Genomic DNA, 25,121 nt, shown 5'->3' on the forward strand with positions numbered 1-25,121 from the left:
GATATATATGACATATCAGACACGACTATCTACAACCGAACACATAATGTCGCCAACTTCATCCCAACCCACTACACTATAAGAAAGTGATCTCTTTCAGATCTTCGTTTATATCAAAGCTTCGCTGAAGCCAACTTCCAGCATCTCTGATGACTTGACTGACATCAAATGCGTCCTGACTGAAGAGATATCCCTGGCCATCTTGCTGATTGGTTGCTGGGGTGGTTCCCGACAGTGTCAATGGCAGAGGAGGTAGAGAATCTTCTGCCTGAAATGATGGACTATGAGGAGGAGGCTTTGATCGTGGTTGTGAATGTGGCGATGCCGCCCGATCGGTATCATTCGGTGCTTGGGCGTTCACGATATGAACACCAGACCGCCCTGCAGTCTCCTTCCCTGCTTCACCAATACCTGCATCACTAAATGGGGTAAAGGCCTCAATCATAGTCTGAGTATTCATATTGTGATTCGTTCCTGGGGTATTTTTTAACCCAATTTTGATATCAAAAGTCGATCTGTTGTTGTTTACATTCGTGAAAGGGGTGATTCTCCTGACAGAAGATTTGGCACTTTTTCTTGTTCTTGGTGGGCTTTGAGAACTCCTGTGTGGAGTAGCGAGATCGTCTTGGAATGATTTCTGCGCGAGCTCAAAGGCTGCCTGAGTGGAGAGTTCCCCATCAACGCTCGTCGTGCCAGTTTCAGCAGCATCCGGGACACGGTATTCGGCAGAATGCAGCGAAATGAAACAATTAGAGGTTCCTGGTGGTTTCGGCACAATCTGAGCAGATGGTAGCTTTTCGCTTTCAGTCAGACTTTCGTTTGGTTTTTCCGAACAGGTCAGTGTCACAGTACTCTGTGCCGGTATAGAAGCTTGATCCTGTTGAGATTTGGGGAGCGGGGCCTTGAATGGCGATGATTGCCTATCACAATTCGAGTCGACTGGAGGGAAATTGTTTTCTGTTCTCGAAGGGACATGCTCCGACTGATTCTCAGTCCCTTCTCTTGACTGAGTCTTTGCAAGTCGATATTTGAATTCCGGGAGGCGTGAAGACGGCGGTAGTATATGAACAGATGATGCACTAGCGGGCATATCTTTTTCGTTATGCACGGGGTCAGGTTCCATCAAGACATCATCTTCGTCCCCATGTAGTCTGTCGGATGGGTTATTTATGTCTGTGATTTTCGACAATAGTGATGTCTTGCCTTGCTTCGTATCTGAAACGGGTTTCTGATAGTTCTGTTTTCCTGGCGAGGTTGATGAAGTGCCGTCCGGAACTATCGGCGCATGCTTTTCCTGAGAGTCACCTGAGACAAGCTTGTTTCTTCTCACATTCCGCAGATCAGTCTGATGAGATTTCATGGCACGAGCCAAGCCAGGCTCAGCCCTTTTACTTGTGGTTTTTGGCAATTTGATTGAACCATCTGCTCCAGAGCTCGCGTAACGGCTTGACGGGGATTTCGGAGGGTCATAATTCTGAATATTAATAACCTTCTTGTCTCTCTTGAGCCAAGCTTGTGCCGGCTGAACATCAGCAGATGGCCCCGGTATTGCATGTGAAATTGACGACTCGCGATTCCACGATGATTTCGATTGTCCGCTTCCTCGATGCGGAGTAGTCCTAGGCGACAATGAGTGTCCTCGTACATCTGACCGGACGCTCTTCACTCTAGACAAGTTTCTTCCTTTATATTTTCTGCTTTCGTTTGTATCGGGTACAGCAAACTCTGCCACATCATCTATCCCTCCACCAGTCACTGTACGGGTTACGCCAGATTCGTTTGGTTTCCGATGTTTCTTCCATGGGTTCACCCAGCCCTTGTCGAAAGGGCCACGAAGCGACGCAGAGGCGATAAACAGTGTTGTGCCCTTTAAATAAGCTTCGCCGAGACTCTCGATTCTTCTCCTTTTCACCGCTCGTGTCGCCTCATCCAGTTCGTCGTCGGAGCCCAGGAGCCAGCAGTCTTCGTAGTCATTTGTCGATGCCTCTTCTAGATTGAGCCGGGAAATCTGTCGACGAGTGGGCATGAGGGGCAGATCGCAAGGTGCTCTCTGCCGAGGGCTGCAGAAACAATACTAGCCTCTAAAACGACGACGTACATGATCGAGAGAGCGAGGGAAAAAGTAGAAAAGAAACAAAAATAAAAGAAGGCACAAAGTATTTAGGAGACTAGGCGATGATCAAGCTGATCAGCCTGTTTCGTTAACGAGCAAAGATCATGAAAGACGCAAGCTGCAGTTGCCGAAGTAGTCTGAACATCACAGACCACATGAGAGCTTATCTCAGTGGGGCTCAGATTGTCTTAGCTGACCAAGCTTATTCTGCCAGTCACGTGCACAGGGGAACTTGTTTCGGCTCTAGCTTAAGCATAGTAAAGAATATCTAAAAGCTTTATATTGCATTTTATTAAATTACTTTAATAAATTCCAGTATCAGTTTACTTTAGGTAAAATGCTGTTATTTATAATAATATTAATTAAAAGTTAGATTCACTAGAGTTATAGAGAATTAATTAAGCATTTTAATAATCTATATTTTAAATTCTATTGCATTCTATTAAGATTTGGGTGAGTTATAAGCGTTTACAAATGGTGGGTTTGATAGATTTTGTATGGAGAAAACTGTGACAGTGGATGAAGCTGGTACCGGTAAGGGACGGTAAGGATTAGGACCCTGATCGACCGCGGAGATTCGATTCGATGCTGTTCAACACTCCACTCGTGGACCGAGGCGAGGGGCACGGTTAATTGGACGACAGGGGAATACATGTAGGCTAACCTCTCTCCTTCTGGTGCCTGGCAGGACGTCGGTGAATTTCCTGCATCAAGAAGGAACTACGGACTACCAGTAATCGATACAGTGTTGAGCTCACGGTGGTGGCGAGGCATGACAAGAGACATCAATGATGGGGCCACCCACGCACTAAGAATATTAATACTATTCCAATAGATCAAAAGGAAAAATTATAGCAGGAGCGCTATGAACAGCAACATAAATATTCAAGGGATCATACGTCAAAATCCATCTCATTTGTATTACAGGAGGAACACGATCTGACATGCAAAGGTTAGTTTCACAATTAAGTCAATAGCTTATCAAACAAACAGAGATCTATTTGAAAGACAAAACATCTTCTTCCTACCTATCTTTTAAATCATGACACATGCCAAAGACCCCATCATCCTCTCGGAAAACCCGCCTGAATCCCCAATATCGTCGACAACATCCACATTCCTCACTACAATGGGACAAAGCGTCTGAAGAGTTTCCTGTTAGAGTCCAGTAGGGAAAAGCTTCCCCCGTAGCTGTCCGACGAGGTTTCGGGCAGCAACTGCATTGCCGTCCGCAACATCCACCTCCCATAACACATCTCACAGTCCAAATGCGGTCTTCGGGTTCATCGCTGAACCAATATCCCCAGTAGTCCCATGCTTCTGGGACACCATTTAGCCTGTCAACCAGGTGACCCAAGTCTTGTTTCTGTAACTGTATATCCTGGATCGTGCTTTCGAGATCTTGGTGTAAACTCTTTACCTCCTCGTCGTCGTGGTCAAAGTCCTCACTGCAAACCGTGACATCTCCACACGATAGCGATTGTGCTTGTTGTTTCTGGAGGTGATCGATTTCATCGATTAGATAAATATGGCGCTGAACAAGTCGGTCGAAGTTGTCAGACTCTGAAATAAAGTCGTCTATCCACTGTGAGACTCGGGCAATGCTCTCATTACGACAAGGTGGGTCATGCACTTTGCGTTTCTTCTTTCTCGACTGGTAGGCTTCATATTCTTTTGTCACCCCATAGTAGATCCTTTCCTCATGAAAGGGAGCAAGATGAGGAGGCCGATCCTTGCTAGTGACCACATTTTTGATTCAGGGCATGATTTTGGGGAGTCTACTTTCTTTGACTGATTATAGATGGGTGTTAGAAGAAGCTACATAGATGGTATTAATTACCAGCGTCAAAATTATGTACGAGACTCAACTTTAATTCTGCATCCCATGTCCAGTTTCCAACACGCCAATCAAGTTATCGAGAGTTGTCCTATGAAGGCCCAAGGGCTGGGATCAGGGTGAAGCCCTAAACCCGTATCTAAATAGGTGAGTATATCATCAGCTTGAAGTCTGTCCTCGTTGAAATATGAAATTTTCTATTTGGTGAAACACCCGAGACCCAATTGTGACAAGTCACCATGTCGCAATTCCAACTGCCCGTCTCCCAAGAAATCTTAAGGGCTTTTGATTATTTTGCTTGTCTCGATTTCCATTTATCCCGATTGAGCTTTGTACTCAGAGTACTGCCCCAGCAACGCGTCCGTCACACCGCGTTTCATTGGTTCGAGACTTCGAGTAGGCAATATCCACCGCCTTTCATGTGATTGGGGCTAAGGGCCAGTCTTGGCGCCAAGTGTTTTGCATGCTGGGGGCTCCTTCCTGATTTGGCATAATGTTGTCCGCCGCATCGTTAACCCAACTCCTGGGCGGTGAGCCACCCGCCATTTGCGTTTTAACACTTACTATGTACATGCCGGATACTCCAATTGGACTACCGGGTACTCCGTACATCCAACAACACTTATTTACTTTTTCCCTTGTTATTGCCGCGCATGATTACATGGCATTTCCTATCAACTGTCCCCTGATTGTCGCTAGCCAATCCTTGTCAGTCCGATACGAAACACAGAATGGCCCACCGCTAACAGAGCTCCATTCCATGGAACAACGCGCCAGAGACCTGGATGTTCTCAATGGCGAAAACAAACGACATCAAACCCGCCAACATGGCCAAGGAGCCATGGCTAACTGGACTCGATGAAGACTGGCCGTCACAACCGTCGACACCGTGCTCACTGCCTCATTCACCAACCCTTCCATCCAGCGGGCATAAGCACTCGACGGCGCGCAAATGCATCAGTTGTGAAATCCGAAGCCGCATTCCTAAACCTGAGGCCCCATCTCCCAGAGTCAGAGGATTAATTACCCCTAGGGGCGCGAAACAAACCCAAGCGAGACGCGGTGGTAGCACAACTCCTACGAGTGCACGAGCATCGCCTTCGCCGCGTGCGAGTTCCTCCCCGCGAGCTTCACGATCGTCAACAAACACTCCTTCACAAGCCTCGCCTAAAACAAGCGCCAAACAACCAACGCCTGCGCGCAAGAAGCCATCATCTACGCCCCTGAAGAATGTGATGTCAGCCCGATCGAGCTCCGTAGCGTCAGACCGTATGAGCGACTTGGGAACAATTCAAGTCCGAGCTGGAAAAGAAGATACAAAGGGCACGCCAGAATGGAAGCGGCGAATTGTGCGAGGAGAAATATCCGCCGATGAGCAGTGTGATTTATTTGCACCTATGGGACTGGAGAACATTTTCAAACAACCAGCAACCGCCGCAGGCTCGGAAGTTCTATCATCGTTCGCAATCTTCAGTCATCCCGAGAATGATGCTCAAGTGCAGGCCGCTGGTGGAACAACAGACAAAGGCGCCCGGCGTAGAGTGTCATTTAAGAATAACCCCGAGAAAGAATATTTTGACGAGGAGTCAGTGCATCTCAAAGTGCGCACGACGTCTTCTAGACGCGGTAAATACGGGCTAGACGGCGTCTCAGATGCAGACAGCCGGTTGCGTTCGGCCAGTGGGGAGGAAGAACTCCGTAATGAGGATTTGACACCTATATTCCTGTCATCAAACGGCACAGTCGAACGCCGGACAGGCTCTGGTGTTCTACAGTCTGCGCTGAAGCAACTTGGTGGTATGTCAGAGGAATCGGGGCAGCGCCAGGACAAAGCTCTGAGTGAAGACAAAGAAAATGGCGAAGCAGCTACCTTCTTACCCAACGAACTTCTCGGTGTCAGTAGCCCCTACTTTCCTGAGGATCTTTCCACAGGCACACAAGAAGCATTACGCACTCAGCCATTCGTGACCATCGAGCGAGGAGGGTTCTCAGATGGTTCCTTCCAGTTGCGGCAACTGAGCCCCTCGTCCTTTCCGTCTAATCTACAGTCTTCCGTTCTCACCAACTCGAAGATTCGTAGTTCTCCACCAACTGTTAATCATGACAACAGAAGTGCAATTCCTACAATTAGCTTTTCTCCAGAGGGAGAGCCGGGCTCTGAAAGACCGCAAACTGCTAACGTGAGTAGCCCATTGAAGCTGTTCGCAAATCATGATACTTTTACCAACAACAAACTCCTACGGCGCATGAGTCAATTCGAGGAGACGTTCCAAGACGTATCGGACGACGATGAACCAGCATCGCCATCCCTGATTGCGAGAAGGACACGCACCACAAATCGCAACCTACCAGTTCTCAGACGTGGACATACTCATCCGCAGAGAAGTGATAGACGTCCTGCTACTCAAGATGCCGCGAATCCTCGCATGAATAGCTTTAGAAAGGGTCGCTTCAACTTTGGCTTTGCCAGCCAAGAATCTAGTCTTGTACCCAGTCTTTCCTTTCAACAACCATATGTTCGGGAACGTCAACTTCGGCAAAGGTCAACTTCTCAGAATACAGTAAACGAAAGACTGCGGAAAACTAAAAGCCTGGAAAATCTACCAGAGAATGGAACATCTACCAGAGCTCTACAGAGAAGACTGTCACGCCACTCTAACAGTCGCCGATCCAGTCAGGGCATATACCAGTCCATTCCCAACGTGAGGCGCATAAGCAACATGTCAAGCAGAACCACAGCTCCAAAACGGCGTCGGACGCTACAACAAACCGAAGAACAGTCTTTGGATGCAACTGAGTTGATTGAATCCGTACTCAACATGAGCCTCGAAGACAAAAAGGCATGGCATCAATCTCAAGTTAATATGATAAATTCGAGCTCGCTAAATTCGGAACAGGCTGGAGTATCGTGGGCTGCAGGCGCATCGGGAGGCGCTTTCTATAGAGTTGATGATTCTATTGAAGACGCATTAAGTCAAGACGACCACAAGCGCTCTCTTACTACACAAGATTTCCTTGACGAGGCTACAAAAGTTATGAGCATAATCCGCTCAAAGAACAAATACACGAGTGGATTAGCAAGCGTGGAGGAATCACATATTACAGGGGAAGATGATGAGGAAGACGAAATGTCAAGTCGAGAAAACCTGTCTCGACCTCCGAGTCGCGAAGGTGTGGACATGCGAAAGTTCAGGGAGCCCCGACCGATGCACCCACGTGTTGTTAGCCACCTCAAGAAGTTCGCTGATAAAGAAGATACGGAACAATTCATGGCATCGGTCATGTCGGACTTGTACAAAGAGAATCAGCCGATGCTAGACGGTTCGATGGTTGGTGGGAATGCGACGAGCAGTCCGCATGATGTGCGAATCTTGCCTCAGCGGAAGCGCAAATTTTCCGATGACGATGCTCCAATGCATTCGATCCCAACTGTCTCTTCCAATGGCTCAAACACGAAGGGTGTAATTGCTTCTGATATGGTTTCACACCTAATACCAGAACAGGTCAATGGGATGAATTATGATCGAACAACAAAATCCTGGGTCAAACAGAAAGTTAATCATAATATGCGAAGCGAAGATAGTGAGGACGATCCATTTGGCAGCATCCCCGATCTGAGTTATGATGAACTTGAAGAACTCAAGAAAGCCCAAGAGTTTACCTCCCCTCGCAAGGATGGGCAAACAGCGGATGCTGAACAAACAGGCAGGGCGGATCGACATGGAAAAAGCGGCTCTGAAGGGACTGAACGACCAGTGACTCGAGAAGGAAATCCTTTCATTCCCGATTCCAGTTCCGTACAATCGAAGACAACGCGATTTACCTCAAGTGGACCACAACCCGAAACTCGAGCCACATCATGGGGAACTGAGGACTTGACTGTCAATATAGGCAGATTTACCAACCCAGGATCAAAGAAATTAGATGGTGAGTCTACAACGGAGCAGGAAACCTTGCTCAAGCAGCCGAAGCAGTCTATGGGATCCAATTCAAAAAGAGCCGCCACTATCAGCTTCTCCTCTCCACTGGTATCTCACATCTCCTATGCTGATGATGGTGAAGATGTATCAACATCGGACACGATCAAAGCTGGACAGCATGAGCGACAGACTGACCACAGGGCCTCAACTGTTGCTCCATCTCGCCGTACTTCATTCGATGGCAAGCCGTTTATTGGTCGTCCGATTTCTCGTATTGATGAGCGGACCGAGGAGAGCTATGCAGAAATGAGCTTGATCCGTCGGAATTCTACAGGATCTACGCCTCTACGGGGCGAGAGATCTATGATACTTCCATCATCTGCGCGAGATGATAATTACAGCTTCCATATGAGCTCGCTTGCCGAATTCACGGTTCATCAAACAGATTACCCTATAAATCCCGAGCCCAGTTATGTTGCCCCTCGTACTCATCCCACGTCTTTGCGTCAAATACACGGAACTTTTGCCTTGGCCACAGAAGACCTCATCAGACACATCACTGATGTGGAGCCCACCGAGCCATTTTGGGAGCAATTACGGCGATTGTCTCTGCGAGATAAGGGTATCGCTACTCTTCATCAGTTGGACAAGTTTTGCCCGCTGCTAGAAGAGTTGGACGTCTCTGAGAATGAACTCGTCCAACTTGACGGTACTCCTTCAACTCTGCGTGACTTGCACATACAGCACAATTCTCTTACAAATTTGACTTCGTGGGGCCACCTCATCAATCTCCAATACCTTGATGTCTCTGGCAACCAACTTGAAACCTTGGACGGCTTCTCAGGGTTGTTCCATCTCCGGGAGCTTCGTGCCAACAACAATAGAATACGCAACATAAAGGGAGTATTTGGTTTGAACGGTCTATTGCGTTTGGAGCTGAAGCACAATAATCTGACTTCAGTCAATTTTGAAGGCTCAGAATTGTAAGTGCTCGCGCAGTCTCAACACAATTAATCGATAACTGACCATTCTCGATAAACAGGATTCGTCTTAGTGAACTTGACCTAAGCAACAACCAGATCACAGCCGTTAAACATATCGAGTACCTCCAAGCAATAGAGACTTTGGATTTAAGTGAGAATCAGATGCGAGAACTGCAGACACCCATGCCAATACGAAGTCTCCGCAGCTTCAAAGTGTCGAGCAACCGTCTATCTAATTTCGATGCGTCATATTATCCAAAGCTTCGGTTGTTGTACCTCGACAATAACTACTTGACTACTGTGTCTGGCCTAGCTGGTTGCAGCGGAATTGAAGTCTTTTCGGTGCGAGAGCAGTTCTCTGGGCAATCACCAGAAGAAGGAGCGTCTCTTGATATTGATCTTAGCCCACTCGGTGACGCTCGTAAGATATTTTTATCATCAAACAGACTCTCTGATCGAACGCTGTCGCCTTCGGTTCCTATGCTGGGGTTGCAACTTCTCGATATTGCATCTTGCGGTATTCGGGTCCTACCCGGTCACTTTGGCAAAGATTTCCCCAACCTACGTGTTCTTAACCTCAACTTCAATTCCGTCAGCGACCTTGGAAGTATTGCCGATATGAGAGGCCTGAGTCGCTTGACAGCAGCAGGCAATCGAATCAGCAGACTACGAATGCTCTGTCAAGTTGTGGCAAGAGTCGGGAGATCAAGTCAGCATGACTACAGTTCTTTGAGGACAATTGACCTTCGAAACAATCCTCTTACCGTTGGCTTCTACCCACCGCCAGTTTCGGGAAGCGGCCGTGCCGATACGCATATCAAGATGCTGGAAGACAGGCTTCACAAAACACAGAAGCGCCAGAACCGTATTGAAAGTGGCTCCGACTTGCTGCCAGAAATGTTCGGTGAAGTAGAAGAAAATGCAGTAGTTGGGTTCAAAGGTCAAGCGGCTACCAAAGAAAGGATCACGGAGGTGGAAATTAATGACCCGTATACCCTTCCCCCTGCAGATGCAGAGGCGGATCAAAAGTATCGGTTACGACTGGACGGGTCTACAAAGTCAAAACGCATGACGTTGGAAGTCATGCTGTATGCGGGAACTGGTGGTTCAGTCAGAGTACTAGACGGACTAGAGCTCCGACCTATTTTGGAACAAGACAAGGCAGAAGTTGATAGACTGTGGAGTAAGTTGGAGCAATTGGGCGTTTTCACGAAGAAAACTCCCAATAGTGCATTGTGCCAGTAATGGTTTGATTGGTCAAGGAGGTTCTGTATTATGCATTTTTGGACTTGTGGGTTCAGGCAGTGAGTGAGTGCTATGGCATATTCGGCGTGTGTACTGTTTGATACATTGGATGCATGCATGCATTGGCGTGGTACTTTGGTTCTTCTTTGGATTATTATTTTCTCTTCTATCAACCTGTTCTACTGAACTTATCTTTATTGGTCAGACAACAGAAAGGCACACTTTGGGAATATTTGAGTCTGTCTTCGAGTTGACCAACAAACTTTATCCTAACCCTAATTTGCGTAGCTATTCCTATAATTTGCTAAGGATGCCACTTGACTGATCTAAGATGGTTAGATGGCTGTTCTTAATATCCCGCACAGCTTTACGGCTAGAAGACGTTACGTTAAGTTAACACCAGGGGAAAGTATACAAGCATGGGCAAAAAGTGAAGAGCTCCATCGTCTGCCCATTACACAGTGCCTTGCAGGCCCATCCTGCGTGATATCTGTCTTCTAGCTCGGCTGGATTGCGCGATAAGGCACCCACTGGGTCACATCCTGCAGGTCTGGACTTTGCCTTTGGGTTTGGTTATCTCCTTGTCTTCACGGCTGTGAGTAACCACTAGGTTCCAAGGTCATTCAAGATATTGAAGAATGAATTTTGGCTGTTCTAATATGCCTATTTTAATATATCTACGAAGGGGGAGCGTCCGCAGGAAGAGTCACCAGACCCTTCGCTTCTTTCGTCTGCCATTGTAGGGCTTGACAAAATCCAAAGATGGTCTTCAACGTAGGGGTTGGAACACCCGATTTCTCGGCTTCCTGGATAGGTTCCCAGACCAGGTTCAAGTGCTCGATAGGGTTGCCCTGAGATTTAGTTAGCATACATATCTATAACTAGTAATTGCAGGAAAGAAAATGATTACCTTCAAAACATCCTGTAGCATACTCGGCTTGCACCATACGTCGAGAGGGTCAGCTTCGATCGTCTTCTCAATATGATCTGCAGGAATTTCATGCCCAGCTGCCTTTGCGGCATTCCACACTTCCCACATAGCTGGTCTGATGAGATCGTCGATTGGCGTTTTGGCAAGTCTCATGCGTGACGTGTCCATGCGGGTGATTACAGCGACAGGGTTGAAGCAGGCATTATATACGAGCTTTCTCCATCGGACAAAGCCGACGTCCTCGTTAAATTCACAGTCGACTTTACCAGACTTGTTATATATTTCTGTAAACTCCCTGGCAGCTGCCAGGGCGGCGTGAGATGAGACATTCGGGTTTTGGAAAGGCCCAACAATCAAACTATCGTGAGCGTCATGGATGATATTTCCATGCCCTTTTTCTGCGGTGCCAATCAACGAGACGCCGGAAATGATTATGTTTTCCGGGAAGCTCTTGATCAATGGCTTTTCGATGTTGAGCCCGTTTTGTACAAGCACAATAGCCGTGTGACCTTCTGTTACGGCCGGCGCAATGATATCCGAGACCGTGGGCTTGATGTCTGGACAATTTTTAGTCGCCACAACGATGTAATCAAAGGGTTTAACACCCTCCTCAGCTACATTGGGGACGCTCTTGATCACTGATAAAGCCGTGTTAGCAATCCGAGAAACTGGATGTTGAAGGCTTAATGAATTGATTTACCTTCTGTTGGCTTCCAGCCATGGTGAGAGCCATAATCGACAGAATCAATATTGAAGCCATTCTTGGACACTGCTTCATAGTTGGAGCGCAAAACTGCAGTCACACTTGCGAGGCCGCTGGCTTCGAGGCTGAACGCGGCCATCGTGCCGACGCTGCCGCTTCCAACAAGGAGGATCCTCCTTTTATCGAGCATGTTCAATGCTGAGTCAGAGTTGCAACAACAATAACAAAGCAGTTTCAATATCAACGAGGGGCAATTGCAACAAATACAGCAACGTGGTGCGCAATAAGTATAGTATTCTTGCAAAAAATATTTACAACTATCGCGCATATCCATCGAACCTCGAGAGATATCGCCAAGTTCTCATATTGTGCAGGTGTCAGCGATTGGATGACTCAAAGACCCGCTGTTATCAGTAGTTAACTACTTGGAACCCACTACCAAAACTAAAGCTGGAGGCAGCGATAAGAATTGAAGTTTAGCTAGACCTGGTGCTAGAGGGATAGAAATTCTGACCCGTGGTTTTGTGGATAGCAAGCAGTATTCGCGTTCAGGCCCAGTGCCTCAGGGATCCGCTCTCCCTCTTCCTTCTCAAGAATCATACCTCAAAAAGTGTGGTAAACGACGTGATTGTTTCCAACAGCCTGATATTGGGACCTGTATTTATAGAAAAGCAAGAGATGTTCAATGGCAAGCAACAGCAATCCAATCGATATGAGAGTCGTTAGGGCTAGATATTCTTGCCGATGAGCCCGCATAACCCTAAATAACCCTAAATAACCATTTCGGGATATAAGCCCTAACTGCTCTTTCATAGCAGGTATCAGCGATTCCACAGAGCCGAAATGTCACTGACAAGACACATGCTTAGACGTTAGTAATGTGGTATTATGAAGGATAAAATGTAGATGACCCCGAGAAGATATTCTCGGACGTCAATCACGTTGTAGACCTTATGACGGCGATATCAACCCCAAAAGAGCCATGGAAATCAATCCACGTCGAAAGGGAACTCAAGGGTAGTGGCGAACTGGAATTCATTGGCAAAACCTTGCCCCTCACGACGCCAGGAACACCGTGACCAAGTCATTGCGCATATTAGGCGCGCCTTCAACGACAGAAGCGCTGCTACGGCGCCTATTGGAATGCTTGAGCAACGATGCGCGCCTGAGCATTGGTGTCAGAGGTGTCCTAGCCCCGTGATGGGGCCGAGTTCACTTGGTGAATTAGGACATGCCTTGAGGGCGCTGTTTGAGAAGATTCATTTTGTTGTGACGGAGACTGCGTATGAACGGAGGGTGCTGTCCGCTCTGGGGAGCGGGGAGCGGATGAGGCTATTCCAGTTCTTGGCGGAGATCTTAAGAATCGTCTATAACTGCATGTAAATAGCTCGTAATCACAATGGATAAGAAACCGACTACTAATTCAGAGCCTTTTAGCCAAACGAGCCTTGGTAGAACAAAATTCCGTGTGTTGTTAATAGAATTGATCTTCGAGTTGACCAGAAACTTTATCCTAGCCCTAATTCACTTCCAGATGCGTAAATTCTGCCTTATCATAACAGCATACTCCGTACCAGAATTTCAGAAATCTTCACATTGATTTCCTGACAACTACTATAAGCTCAACCTTGGATCGGTTTTTTCTATGCTTCTTGCTTCGATTCTACCCATGTCCAAGGGTGCCAGCACATAAGCACTAATACCTAGGCATGGATTAAAATCTCTCATTCCAGCTCGGGAAAACTTTCGAAACCTTGGCAATTTCAAAATTCAACGGAATCAATTAACTAAGTAGACATGGATTATGAGATATATGTACGGAATATGGCATGCCTTAGTCTTTGCAGGGGTACAGCACAAGTCCACGCGGATTATGCACCCAACAACTTGGGGATAGATCAGGGTTGAAGAGACATGCACCGAAATTCCCAAAGTCATATACTACAGTAGTAGAGTACATATGTATCTACACGAAAACGGACATATTCTCTACGATACCAACGAGCCACATACGGAGAAACTTGCTTCTACTGGGATGTGTTGAGTAGATTGAATGCGAGTCATGATTGGCCAGTGCATAGAGCACGTTGTCGAATGATTGGCGGATTCGACCCGTCTCTTTGTGGCTTCAACAAAAAGGAGAAGCAAGCAGGCAACGAAAGGGAGTCAATTAATGAAATCGGAATATGGGATCAACTGATATAGATAGATAGATAGTTAACTAGTTAGTTAGTTAGCTAAGTTCGTATCATCAATTACTTAATAGTTGTTTGGCAATGTTTGCATGTGGTTGATACATCGGTTGTGAGTGGAGGATGTATCGTGTACATACATTCCTCCTTATGTATCTATCTGAGTTCGTTCTGGTTGATGATGCGGAATGTTCCGTTCGATCGATCCAGATATGAAGTAGAGAAACGTGTTAGAGTATCACAGGCGTACGTATCCCCCTTGTCGATCGGTCCACCGCTTCTTCTGTATGGTTCGATGGAGGCTCTATCCTTCTACTGCAGTAACTAGGTTAGTAGACGGTGAGGTAATTAATGTAATCAATAAGTAACTATACGATACAATACAAATACAAATACAAAGTGTGGCTAAGTGAAAGTTCGGGCTGAAAGTCCAGTGGAGCCGGGACTAAGCTGTATTGGGATAGGTCTGTAGATAATGGACGGATTCTACCGAATGATACACTAGCGTATGGATACGGAGGTTCTCCGAATGATATCAGCGAGTCTGAGTGAGACAGTGACAGATGACGCAGCGAGCCTGGAGTTGATACATATACATTATTTTGGAAGATAAGGCTCTTACTCACGTTGATTTGGCTATATAGTATTGTACAAAATATAGATTTCATAGAATAGGTTCATACGTTACCGTGTATTCTTCAAGTACCGGCAGATAAAGACAAAACAGAATTGTCAAGTCTGTATTGATACGTACCGTAAGGCTTGCTAGCGTCGGAGTCTCCAGCAGCTCGGTACATGATCCGTGTCGCTGTTGACGGGCCACCCGCGTCATCCATGGCTATCTGTATCGCCAATACTTGACAAGTACCTAACCAGTACATGTAAGTTACTGTTGTAAATGTACACAGCTCCTCAGAAGGTCAAGTACTCTTTCAATAGTTAAACTATTGAACATAAACACGTACTGCTGAGCACATCTCCAACCCACTCGTACCTCGGATTCTTTCTCCCTGTTGCGAGGAAAGAGTACTACTTACGACCCGGTAACATGCCAGAAGGCCGCGACCGAGCACGTGAACCAGGCTGGGCAAGCCGTTTGTCGGGGTCAAGATAACCAGATCCTTCGAAATTTGTCTACAATAATCTACGTAGTTACTACGTATGTAAATTAATCATGATTATATTGAATTGAATTTGTGCAGCTAAGCTAGTTAGTCAAGGTTTACACTTTACTGAGCAACTGCCGTTCCAGACTCTTTCCCCCTTTGGGGCCGGAGAGCCCAGAAAAAAAACTGTGATTGTCCAATCTCCGGCTTCGCTTTTTCCGCTTCTTCACATCTTTCTTCCACCAGCCCGGCAACCACCACCACCACCATCACTGCCTCCCTCCTTTCTTTTTCTCTCTTAACCAAGATTATTACCCTCCAATAACTTAGTTAGTCTTCCAAGTTAACAAATTACCTAATCTGTCATACATACCAACCACACCCCTCGGACGTCCCCGTTGTTGTCGCCATCGCATCCAAGCTTAAGCTAAACTTACTCTCAACTACTGACACTTCCACCCTCGCCCACGTTTCGCCTCACTCTCTCTCCTTGCATCCTCTCATCCTCCTCCTCTCTGACGCCCTAGAACCCCCCACGAGGTGGTCTAACCAATGTTTCCCCCATGTCCAGACCTGGTTCCGCGACAGGTCATGCCCCGCCTGGCCTGCCGGTGACGCCTACGACCTCGACTTCGACTACCCAGGATGTTTTCTCGAACAGGGAAAGTCCCGGTGATCGTGGCCCCAGCCCTAGCTTTGCGCACCTCGTCCATCCCCGGCCCGAGTTCGAGCACGAGCGCCACCAGCGAATCCCAATGGACAGGAACACGTCGCATACTAATTCTCTTGTCAATACCAATCATGGCCCTGCCAACCCTCACCCTACTCCGACCGTATTCTCTCTCGGACGGGGCGGCACAAAAACCTTACCACCTCCATCAAACGTCGCTCTGAGAAGATCTAGCACTACTCCTCCCGAGCAGTTGCGATCTTCTCGTGCAATTTCCTCGACACATTCGGACGCAAGGCCCTTCCGCTCGCAGACTCCCCAACTCTCAGAGAGGGACAGCATCTTCGCAACTCACTATCTCCCGTCCGACACCAACGATGCTGTCACTTCCTCTCCTCCCTCGTCGCTTTCTATTCAAGAACATCGTCATGTTGATCAGGGTTCGATAGGACTAACAAAGTCTGGTGACACCCCTTCGTCCTCGACAGTGCCTGTACCTGTATTGTCGAACCCATTTGAAGGCCGGTCTACTGTCGGCGGATCTGGATCTATCAACAACGATCCGCCGCCTCGTACTGTCACCAAGGACGACGCTTCGTCACCTAGGAAATATATGTCACGCCCATCTGTTTTTCGCCGTGCTTCTGATCTGCTCCTTCAAGCTCCTTCCGTGCCATTGACCGGCTCGCATGTCGGTTGGGTTAAACAGCAAGAGACTGTAGAAAGTTCAAAGGTTGCCGGTACCCATCGTATTGCGATCCGAGAAACCTTTCATCCCTTAAGAAAGATTGCATCAGAAGGCCCCGATATTGAGAGCCCTATCTCGCCTGATCACGATCATCCTTTCCATACCTCCTCCACTTCTGGCGAATCTCGTTCTCATATCAACGACCCGCCCATGTTGCACCCTCCTCTAACTAATCACGACATTGCACTGGCCGATTCATGGCAGAATGCACGACATATGCGGAACAGAGATGGGATGGTGGATGTTACTTGGGATGGAGATACTAGCCAGAATTCCAGTCGCGGCCGTGGCGCTCGGGTGGAAGAATCAATCGAAGCTAACTTGACGAACCCTGAGCCTGCTGCTAACGTGCGAAGCCGCAAGTCTAGTCATTATTTAGGTTTGTTCAAAGAGAATACCACCTCACCGGATCGCAAGAGGCGCGAGGGCAGAGACCGGCCTACGGAATATACACGAATCGTTGAAAATCTTAAAGAAGATATAGCTGGCGAGGATCAGAATTCCCAATCTACACCCCGACAAAGTCATGCCGTTCTACACAGGCTGCAACCCCAGAACGAAAATGACTCCGAGCGTGCTGAATCCCACAAAGACGAATCTACCCCACTATCTGCGCAGGCGGAACGAGTAGTCTCTGGCGATGTGGAGTTGTCACCTCATCCTATTCGAACTATACCCCGAAGTTTGTCAGAAGAAATACGTAATTTCCATTTGACATCTGGCGGTACACGTGATCGTTCCTTCTCCCCCAGCATCCCCACTCTATACGCAGAAAAGATTCGAAATGAAGCTCGTGACAGAATCGAGCCTTCGTCGTCCGTCGAGGAGGATAGGATCCCATCTCGCGAGGTCCGGACTCCGGATATCGCACCGGAGGACGAGGAGGATGAGCATATATCGTCTGCCTTGTATTTCCCTCATGAGGTCGCTCCTGCTGAGGAAGAGCAGCCATTTTCGGCATACCGACATGAGGAGGAGGATTATGATCGCCTAAGACCGACTGTCCGTGACCAGCTAGAAACAGAACCAACTAGCCATGTTGATATATCTTTACATTCAAAAATTGATGATAGTGTTCTACATGGGGATTATCAACCGCTCAGCGATGCCGAAGAGAGAGCTTTTGCAACAGTTTCAGAATACAGCCAGGAAACCGCTTCGGAATCTGAGGCCGAAAGCACATTGTCTGCTCTTGACGAGATTTCAAGTCTAACGGACGATGCGGAGCATCTATCGCTGACACCTACCCAGGCACAAAGGCAATACCGCCATCGCCGTAAGCATACTAAAGGCGGCCTCGTTGGCGCCGTGGAATTGAAACCTTACCGACATCAAGTGGGTGGCCATACCACTGTATTTCGATTTTCACGACGGGCGGTCTGCAAGCAACTCAACAATCGTGAGAACGAGTTCTATGAGCGTATAGAGAGGCGGCATCCCGAAATGCTTGTTTTTCTACCGAGGTAACCTCTACTCTTTCGTGTTGCTTAAGTCCATGACTAACATATTTCTTAGGTATATTGGGGTGTTAAATGTCACATTTTCCAAGAAGCCTAAACATTCAAAGAAACGCAGCAATGAAGCTATCAGCAAGGCCAATGAGGCTGCTATTGCAGAAGGACAACCCGCCGCACATAGTTTCAAGAAGGAGACCGTCAGCGGTCCTCCTAAAGCCGCAGACCAGCCAAGAATATTCAGCCAGCAACAAACCACTGGCGTAATCCCCAAAGTTACAATTGAGAACAACAGACATATCATTCCGTCTGACCTTTTCCTGTCCTCTCCGCCACGAAATGGAGGTGAAGCAAAGCAGTTAGAATATTTGCCCTCTGATGAATTGTCAAAATCAGCAGACGACACGCCAAAAAATTCCTTTGCAGAAGATGTTGATCAACGAATGGTCCCACAAATTGGAAAACCTAAGATTTGGGGTGCAACAACTGTAAACAGGAAGCTTAAAGAGCAGGTTCTTCGAGAAGTTTTCAGTCCGCCGCCAATTCATCATCATCGCCGATCAGTGCGAAATCACCCTGGTTTACCTCGACATCGTTCAGACACTGGCCAAATGAATGGTGATGGCGCAGAGGACCATGTATCCAGTGGAACTACAAGTGGCCGAAAATCGCCTTCGAGGAGCCTCGCGATCGATATTGCAAAAGGTGCGGCTCAAGATGGGTCTATTCTCCCTTCTTCCGTCTCAAGTGCAATAGAAAGGCACTCAAATCCGTTGGACAAGTTAAGACGGCCAGAAACCCCGCCTCGAGCGAGCTCTCTTAGCAGTGATAGACGCGTCAGGCGACGGCATTCAGGAAGTGGCCTGCATAGACGAAGAAGTATTACTAGCGGTGAGGGCGACCTCATTTTTTTCGAAGATGATGGCTATGGAGGCAACCACGAGGATGCAATCTTTGCCATGGAAGGCGATACGTCTGAGCCTTCTCCAGCTGCACCAGTTCGACTTCGTACCCCTTCAAGTACATTCCGATCTCCCAACCCAGCCTCTGTGAAACTCGGTTCTCCGCTTCAGATCGCAACTCGTCCGCCTGATGAGCCCGAGCCCATCCACGTACCGACCAATCCCAAAGAGGCACAAACGAAACAGGATGATCGTGTTCAGTTTTTTATCCTTTTGGAAGACTTGACAGCTGGTATGAACAAACCATGCGTTCTTGACTTGAAGATGGGTACAAGACAGTACGGACTGTATGCGGATGAGAAGAAGAAGAAATCTCAGCGACGAAAATGTAAAACAACGACATCACAGCAGTTGGGAGTACGACTGTGCGGTATGCAAACCTGGAACGTTAAGAAGCAAGAGTACTTGTTTGAAGACAAGTATTATGGCCGAGACTTGTCTTCGGGCCGCGAGTTTCAAGATGCTTTGACGCGATTCCTCTATGATGGAGTCAGTTATAGAAGCGTTGTCAGAAAGATTCCAAGCATTTTGCAGCAGCTCAGCACACTTGAAAACATGATACGAAACCTACCTAGCTACCGTTTCTACGCCAGCAGTCTTTTGATTCTTTATGATGGTGATGCAGCTGGCAAAGGACAGAATGGCGGTGGGTCTAAGGACTCTCAGTTGAATGAGAAGCCACCTCGAATGACTCGACGTGGGTCTGAGGACTGGCACAATGATCAAGACGTGAAATTGAAGATTGTGGATTTCGCCAATTGCGTTACAGGAGAAGATGAGCTTCCTTCTGATGTACCTTGCCCTCCTCATCATCCTGGTGATGTAGACCGCGGTTACCTCCGAGGTCTCCGCACGCTACGAATGTACTTTCAGCGAATATTGAAAGAGGTAGGGCAAGAGGACATTGTCGAGCGCGGCGAAGGCGAAGATCTTGCTCCGGGACACCGAATCACCAGTCGAGAGAATCCGGCAGATGGATTTTGGGTTGAAGCCGTCGTCGAGAGCGACCCAGGCGAAGTTAGCTTTTAATCAGCTTTTGACACTATGTTTTTGTTTTCTTGAATGTATTGTGATACATGATACCCGGTTAATTTTTTTCTATTTCTTACCATTCCTGTTTCGATGGCTCTGTCAGCCATCTATTCGTTTATTCATTTCTTCTTTCTTCTCTTTTCTCACATCATGACTGATGACATATTCATGTGACATGCGCAATGGGCGAAACTATTGGAGCTTTTTATATATACTGTTTGTTTTGCTCGTTGCCCCCATTTTGTTTCTGCTTTGTGAGTTTGGCATTGGTCATGGACTGGAAGGCGTTTGTTCTTCATTTCCAATTTTAGATTAGGGAGGAGACTATCTGTAACAATGTATTCCGAGATAATTCCTATTTATGTTTCTACGAATAGACTGGAATGGATTCGTTTCTGAAGTGGAGGTATAAGAAAGAATGTGGTGCTGTTGTTCCAGTTGCCGGGATTAGGGGATACATGTACAGTATTACTACTTAAGATCCTACGGTAGTGGAGCACTTCCGAGGTCAGGATGACGTGCAAGGGTACATCTGACTCAAGGTCGGCTGCCAACTCATCAACCACCACGAGATCAATTGCTCCAAGTCAGCTTGGCAACTAATAACTGCCTAGACATATTATAACTATTGTCTAAAGGCGAATTTCCTCAATTCAGTCAGCACGGACGAGGGGATGAAGGGGAAACACGACAGATAAGCGATTCATCCATCCACAACCACACCACAACCAGCCTACCATGTCCGCCAACAACAAACAAATAAAAATCGACAAGCGCGACTTTGACGCCAATCGACCTCTTCTCTCCGACCATGGAAGCGCCGACGAAGGAACCGGCCACTCATCAAACGAACCGCGCATATCCAGATTCTCGGCAGATAGCGATGGCTCAGACCGACCCGGCGAAGGGCTACTGAGTGAGGTCGTCGAGAATATCGTTGAACGGGACCGGGCAAAGATGAAGCGGGAGGTTGTACGTATATCGAGTTTTGTGTGGAGTGTTTTCAGCTGGTATGCCATTTTTTATCCCTTATCATTGCAGTCTACAGAAATCTGACCTGGATGGTTGGTGGTGCAGTCTCGGCGCTGGGAGTATTACGGCCTTCTCCCTCTACGGACCACTGCTACTTACGCGACTACAATATTCACAAGACCGCGTCAATGGCATCGCTGTCGCTGCGGAGGTAGCTATGTACCTTCCCGTCTCGATATTTGGATATTTATGTGATCGATACTCGCCCGCGCCCGTTTCGTTACTCGCCGGCATATTCTTTGGGGCGGGATACCTACTTGCAGCACTATCATATAAGAGCGGTCCACCCGTCGATGTGGGTGGATCTGGATGGCCGTATTGGGTCATGGTCGTGGCCTTTGTGTTGATTGGTATGGGCACATGCTGTCTCTACGGCGCGGCAGTAACGACATGCGCAAAGAACTTTGGGCGAGGGAAATACAAAGGCATCATGTTGGCGGTGCCCATCGCCGCGTTTGGGTTGAGTGGTATGTGGCAGAGTCAAATTGGCAGTCATGTACTATGTGAGAGACTGGCGGATGGTTCGTGCAGTGAGGCGGTGGATGTTTTCCGATATTTTATCTTTTTGGGGATTCTGTTGTTTGTTATTGGGGTTGGTGGAACGGCAGCATTACGGATTGTCAACGATGAGGAACAGGAGAAGTATATTGATGAAGCAGTGTCGGAGCTGGAACGAAGTGGAATTTTGGGTGAAGATGGGTTCTTTCGTCCTCGTGAAGAGGTTAGGGCGGCATATGGCACGTTTCAGAATGAGGGAAGTGATTCGGAAGGTCTTGCAGATGATCTGTCTATGACGCTCTCGGAAGAAGAGCGTGCAGAACTGTGTCGTCAAAAAGAGCGCGAAGAGGAAGAGCGTCAGAAGAAGAATTGGCTCTTGAATCACGAGACTAGACTTTTCTTCAAAGACCATACCATGTGGTGGCTTGCTTTGGGATTCTTTTTTGTGACGGGTCCCGGGGAGGCATATATCAATAACGTGAGTATCTCCTCCTTCCATATCCGCTTGTATAAGTACTAATTCGATGGTATAGCTTGGAACGATCATCCACTCATTGACTCCCGTTTCATATCCTCTTCGCTCACCACCACCTGCAGGCTCAGCCTCAACTCACGTCAGCACAATCGCCATCACATCAACCCTCGCCCGTCTGCTCGTTGGCTCCATCACAGATCTCTTCGCACCACCCGCAACACACCAATTTATCTACAGCCTCGACAACCCCAACCGCGAACCAATTCCGCACCCCACGGACAGAGGCTACAAGGGCATTACAGTCTCGCGCCTCACCTTCCTACTCCCGAGCGCCTTTGTTTTGTCTCTTGGTTTCTTAATCCTCGCCTCCCCCCTGATCCTCCCTCACCCAGGCCTATTCCATCTAACAACCGCCTTCGTCGGCTTCGGCTACGGCGCCTCCTTCGCGCTAATGCCCATCATAATCTCCGTTGTCTGGGGCGTCGAGAACTTCGGCACAAACTGGGGTATTGTAGCCATGGTCCCCGCAGCGGGCGCCGCTTTTTGGGGCTTTGTTTATTCCAAAGCATATCAAGATGCTCTTGTACCTATAGATGATGGTATAAGGCAGGGACAGTGTTTTGGATGGAGATGTTTTGGGTTTTGGGCTGGGGGTTGTATGCTTAGTGTTTGGATGGCTATTGTGGTTTGGTTGATTGCTTGGAGGGGGTGGAAGAAAAGGGGGGTTGTTGTATAAATTCGACCGTGTAAGATTTCAGCCTTTTTACCTTTTCCGGCATATTGGCGTTATATTGGGGCTTGTCAAATATCCATGAATACATATTCACTGATACTTAGTAACAACTAGCAACACGTGCATTTTGATGTGCCAAAAAGCCTAAACTGGCCACACCGTAATATATATTGTAGAAAGTCTTCAAATATCGGCAGAAGTCTCATCCAGCCCCATAAAAACCTTATACAACCTCTTACTAACCGCCGGCCCAATCCTCGAATCTGTCAACGCTCCATTCTTATTAGCCGACTTTCTAACATTCTCCAACAACGTCGGACCATGCTTCTTCATGGCATGTAACAGGTCAACCGCGCTCGGATACTGGGATGTTATTCCATATGCTATGGGCGCAGTAACGCGGTTGATCTCCTGAAGCATCTTGACAAAAGTGTCAACTTTATCCTCACCGGTTTTCACCTGTCCGGTCTCCATGCAGAATGCGGCACCGTCGTAATTGCCCATTTGTACGTGTCGGTATGGGACCGTGGAGATGTGTTCGCTGAAGTTTTTGATCCATTCGGCCGTTTCGCTGGCAGCGTTTGTGTGGTAGATTAGACAGTTGTGGGTGACTTGTAGCTCGAGTAGAGCGTCTTCAATAGTGTCGTCAGCCACAAGAGGTGTATCCTCGGGCTTTTTGTTTGTCTTGGTTGGTCGCTTCCGCTGCTTGCCTTGAGTCCTATCATCTTCGACTGAATCATTGACGTTGTTGATCTGGGCTAGAACCTCCGCTTGATACGCTCTGTTGCGAGAGTTTTGGTTCCTGCGCATCCATGTCATAAGACCGTCAATCAGGTATATCGGCTTGCAGTTCCGATACGAGTTTTTCAATCTCTGTACATGGCTGTCGAGTGTTTGCGCATCATCCTCACAGATGACCATGTCAACAAAATCCTGTGCCGGAAGCATGCACAAGACATGGTCCTCTGTCGCAACATAAGGTTGACACGGTTCCCAGCGCGCTGCGTCTTCATTATATTCAGCTTTCTTTTTTCGACGCCATTTGATGATATTAGGCATCGAGCTGTCAAAAAAAGTGTGCTCAGCACCTAGGGTCTTGATATATTCAACCACTTGGTTTCCAACGCTGGTTCCTTCAAAAGTACTTGCCATATCGACAATCATTTCTGGCATAGATTCTTTCTTGTGAATCTTTGATTTATTCACCTCAGCAATATCTGCAGCCAACTGCTTCTCTTTTGCTTTTTCTTCTTTTTCTACCCGTTTCCGTTCTTGCTCGGCCTCTTTTTCTTGCTTGCGCTTTTCTCTAGTAGCCTCTCGCTCTCGCGCCTTGGCCGCTTTCTCCTCGGCATCGACTTTGGGTTTCCTCTTCGTTCTTGAGGTTTCTGTAGGTCGCGCAGCCACATCTGAGAGTGTATCTTCACCAAAATCGAAATCCAAAATGTCAAAATTTGTTGTAGACTTCTTCGGCCTCGAGGTAGTAGTCGTACTCGACGTTGTTTCTGTATTATCATCGGTACGAAGGCTCGCCAACAAAGCCGCAGTTCGATCAGAATAAGCTGGTTTCAATGAAGGCCGTGAATCGTCCAAGAGTTTATCCAACGGATCCTCCAGCGATACATTGAACGGATCGCTCCAATCCTGAATCTCATCAAAATCATCATCTATGTTAATAACGGACGGCCAATTTTTGGTTCGTGAATCGTCCGATGGTTTGTTTAGTCGCGATTTTTGCCTTTTCTTTGCCGTTGTAGGCTCCGGCGCAGAGGATGTGAATACAACCGGATCCGATTCTTCTCCATCCCATTTATATGTTTTCGTCTTAGATGTTGACACACCGGTGTATGTAGTGGTTGCAGCAGTGAATGTAGTGTTGCCTGCTGTACCAGTAGTAGAACTGCCTCCATCGGTCTTACTTACCGTGGGCAAACTTGGCGGATCAACATCATCTGAGAAATTAAAGAGCGAATAATCACTGTGAATTACAGTCTGCGTCGACGACTTGGTGACAACTCGAGGTGGAGCTTCTACCACTGGTAATGGTGGTGATGCCGCTACTGGTCGTTCACCCTGAGGAGTCAACTTGCGCTTCTTGGCTGAACGCCCAGGTGTCTCAAAGGTGAATAAAGATGAGTCAAAATCGGAGGAAAGGTAATTCGGTGAACTGGCTGGAATTGTCGCTGTGGTTGTTGCTACTGCTGCCACCACTCCTGGGCGGAATGGGGAGGATAATCGGATGGGTGAATGACGCGCTTGCGTTGAGGGGGGAGGTTGCAGATATGAAGGCTGGGGCGGCGGCGAGGAGTCGATCAGGTCAATGACCTCTGGCATGTTGTGTTGCGATGTATACCAAAATCCCCTTCCTCCAAAATTTACCTAGAGATCTATTATCAATGATGGATTTTGAAAAAGTAGTTTAAGTTGGACGCGACGGCAGGCGCGGCGCGATACGTGGTCATGTGACCTGGGGTGTTTAGTTAGGGTTAG

At 47.6% G+C, this 25,121-nt stretch overlaps 6 protein-coding genes across 6 annotated transcripts; 3 read left to right on the plus strand and 3 right to left on the minus strand.

Moving 5' to 3' along the window:
- Positions 1-76: 76 nt before the first annotated feature.
- Positions 77-2,026, minus strand: EYB26_002062 (uncharacterized protein; the record flags this gene model as incomplete). Its single annotated transcript, XM_054261370.1, has 1 exon — positions 77-2,026. The coding sequence occupies one exon, from the start codon at positions 2,024-2,026 to the stop codon at positions 77-79; it is 1,950 nt and encodes a 649-aa protein (XP_054117345.1).
- Positions 2,027-4,744: 2,718 nt separating this feature from the next.
- EYB26_002063 (uncharacterized protein) lies at positions 4,745-10,098 on the plus strand (the record flags this gene model as incomplete). Its single annotated transcript, XM_054261371.1, has 2 exons — positions 4,745-8,853; positions 8,913-10,098. The coding sequence occupies 2 exons, from the start codon at positions 4,745-4,747 to the stop codon at positions 10,096-10,098; spliced, it is 5,295 nt and encodes a 1,764-aa protein (XP_054117346.1).
- Positions 10,099-10,775: 677 nt separating this feature from the next.
- EYB26_002064 (uncharacterized protein) lies at positions 10,776-11,922 on the minus strand (the record flags this gene model as incomplete). The annotated part of the gene is made up of 3 exons (XM_054261372.1): positions 10,776-10,949; positions 11,009-11,667; positions 11,730-11,922. 3 exons carry the CDS (start codon positions 11,920-11,922, stop codon positions 10,776-10,778), a joined length of 1,026 nt encoding a protein of 341 aa, XP_054117347.1.
- A 3,671-nt stretch (positions 11,923-15,593) lies between these two features.
- EYB26_002065 (uncharacterized protein) lies at positions 15,594-19,893 on the plus strand (the record flags this gene model as incomplete). The annotated part of the gene is made up of 2 exons (XM_054261373.1): positions 15,594-17,911; positions 17,964-19,893. 2 exons carry the CDS (start codon positions 15,594-15,596, stop codon positions 19,891-19,893), a joined length of 4,248 nt encoding a protein of 1,415 aa, XP_054117348.1.
- Positions 19,894-20,634: 741 nt separating this feature from the next.
- EYB26_002066 (uncharacterized protein) lies at positions 20,635-22,637 on the plus strand (the record flags this gene model as incomplete). Its single annotated transcript, XM_054261374.1, has 3 exons — positions 20,635-20,906; positions 20,974-21,904; positions 21,960-22,637. 3 exons carry the CDS (start codon positions 20,635-20,637, stop codon positions 22,635-22,637), a joined length of 1,881 nt encoding a protein of 626 aa, XP_054117349.1.
- Positions 22,638-22,817: 180 nt separating this feature from the next.
- Positions 22,818-24,965, minus strand: EYB26_002067 (uncharacterized protein; the record flags this gene model as incomplete). The annotated part of the gene is made up of 1 exon (XM_054261375.1): positions 22,818-24,965. The coding sequence occupies one exon, from the start codon at positions 24,963-24,965 to the stop codon at positions 22,818-22,820; it is 2,148 nt and encodes a 715-aa protein (XP_054117350.1).
- Between the last annotated feature and the right edge of the window lie 156 nt (positions 24,966-25,121).

This window comes from Talaromyces marneffei, chromosome 1 (genome assembly GCF_009556855.1).
Source record: "Talaromyces marneffei chromosome 1, complete sequence".
In the NCBI taxonomy this organism is placed as follows: domain Eukaryota; kingdom Fungi; phylum Ascomycota; class Eurotiomycetes; order Eurotiales; family Trichocomaceae; genus Talaromyces; species Talaromyces marneffei.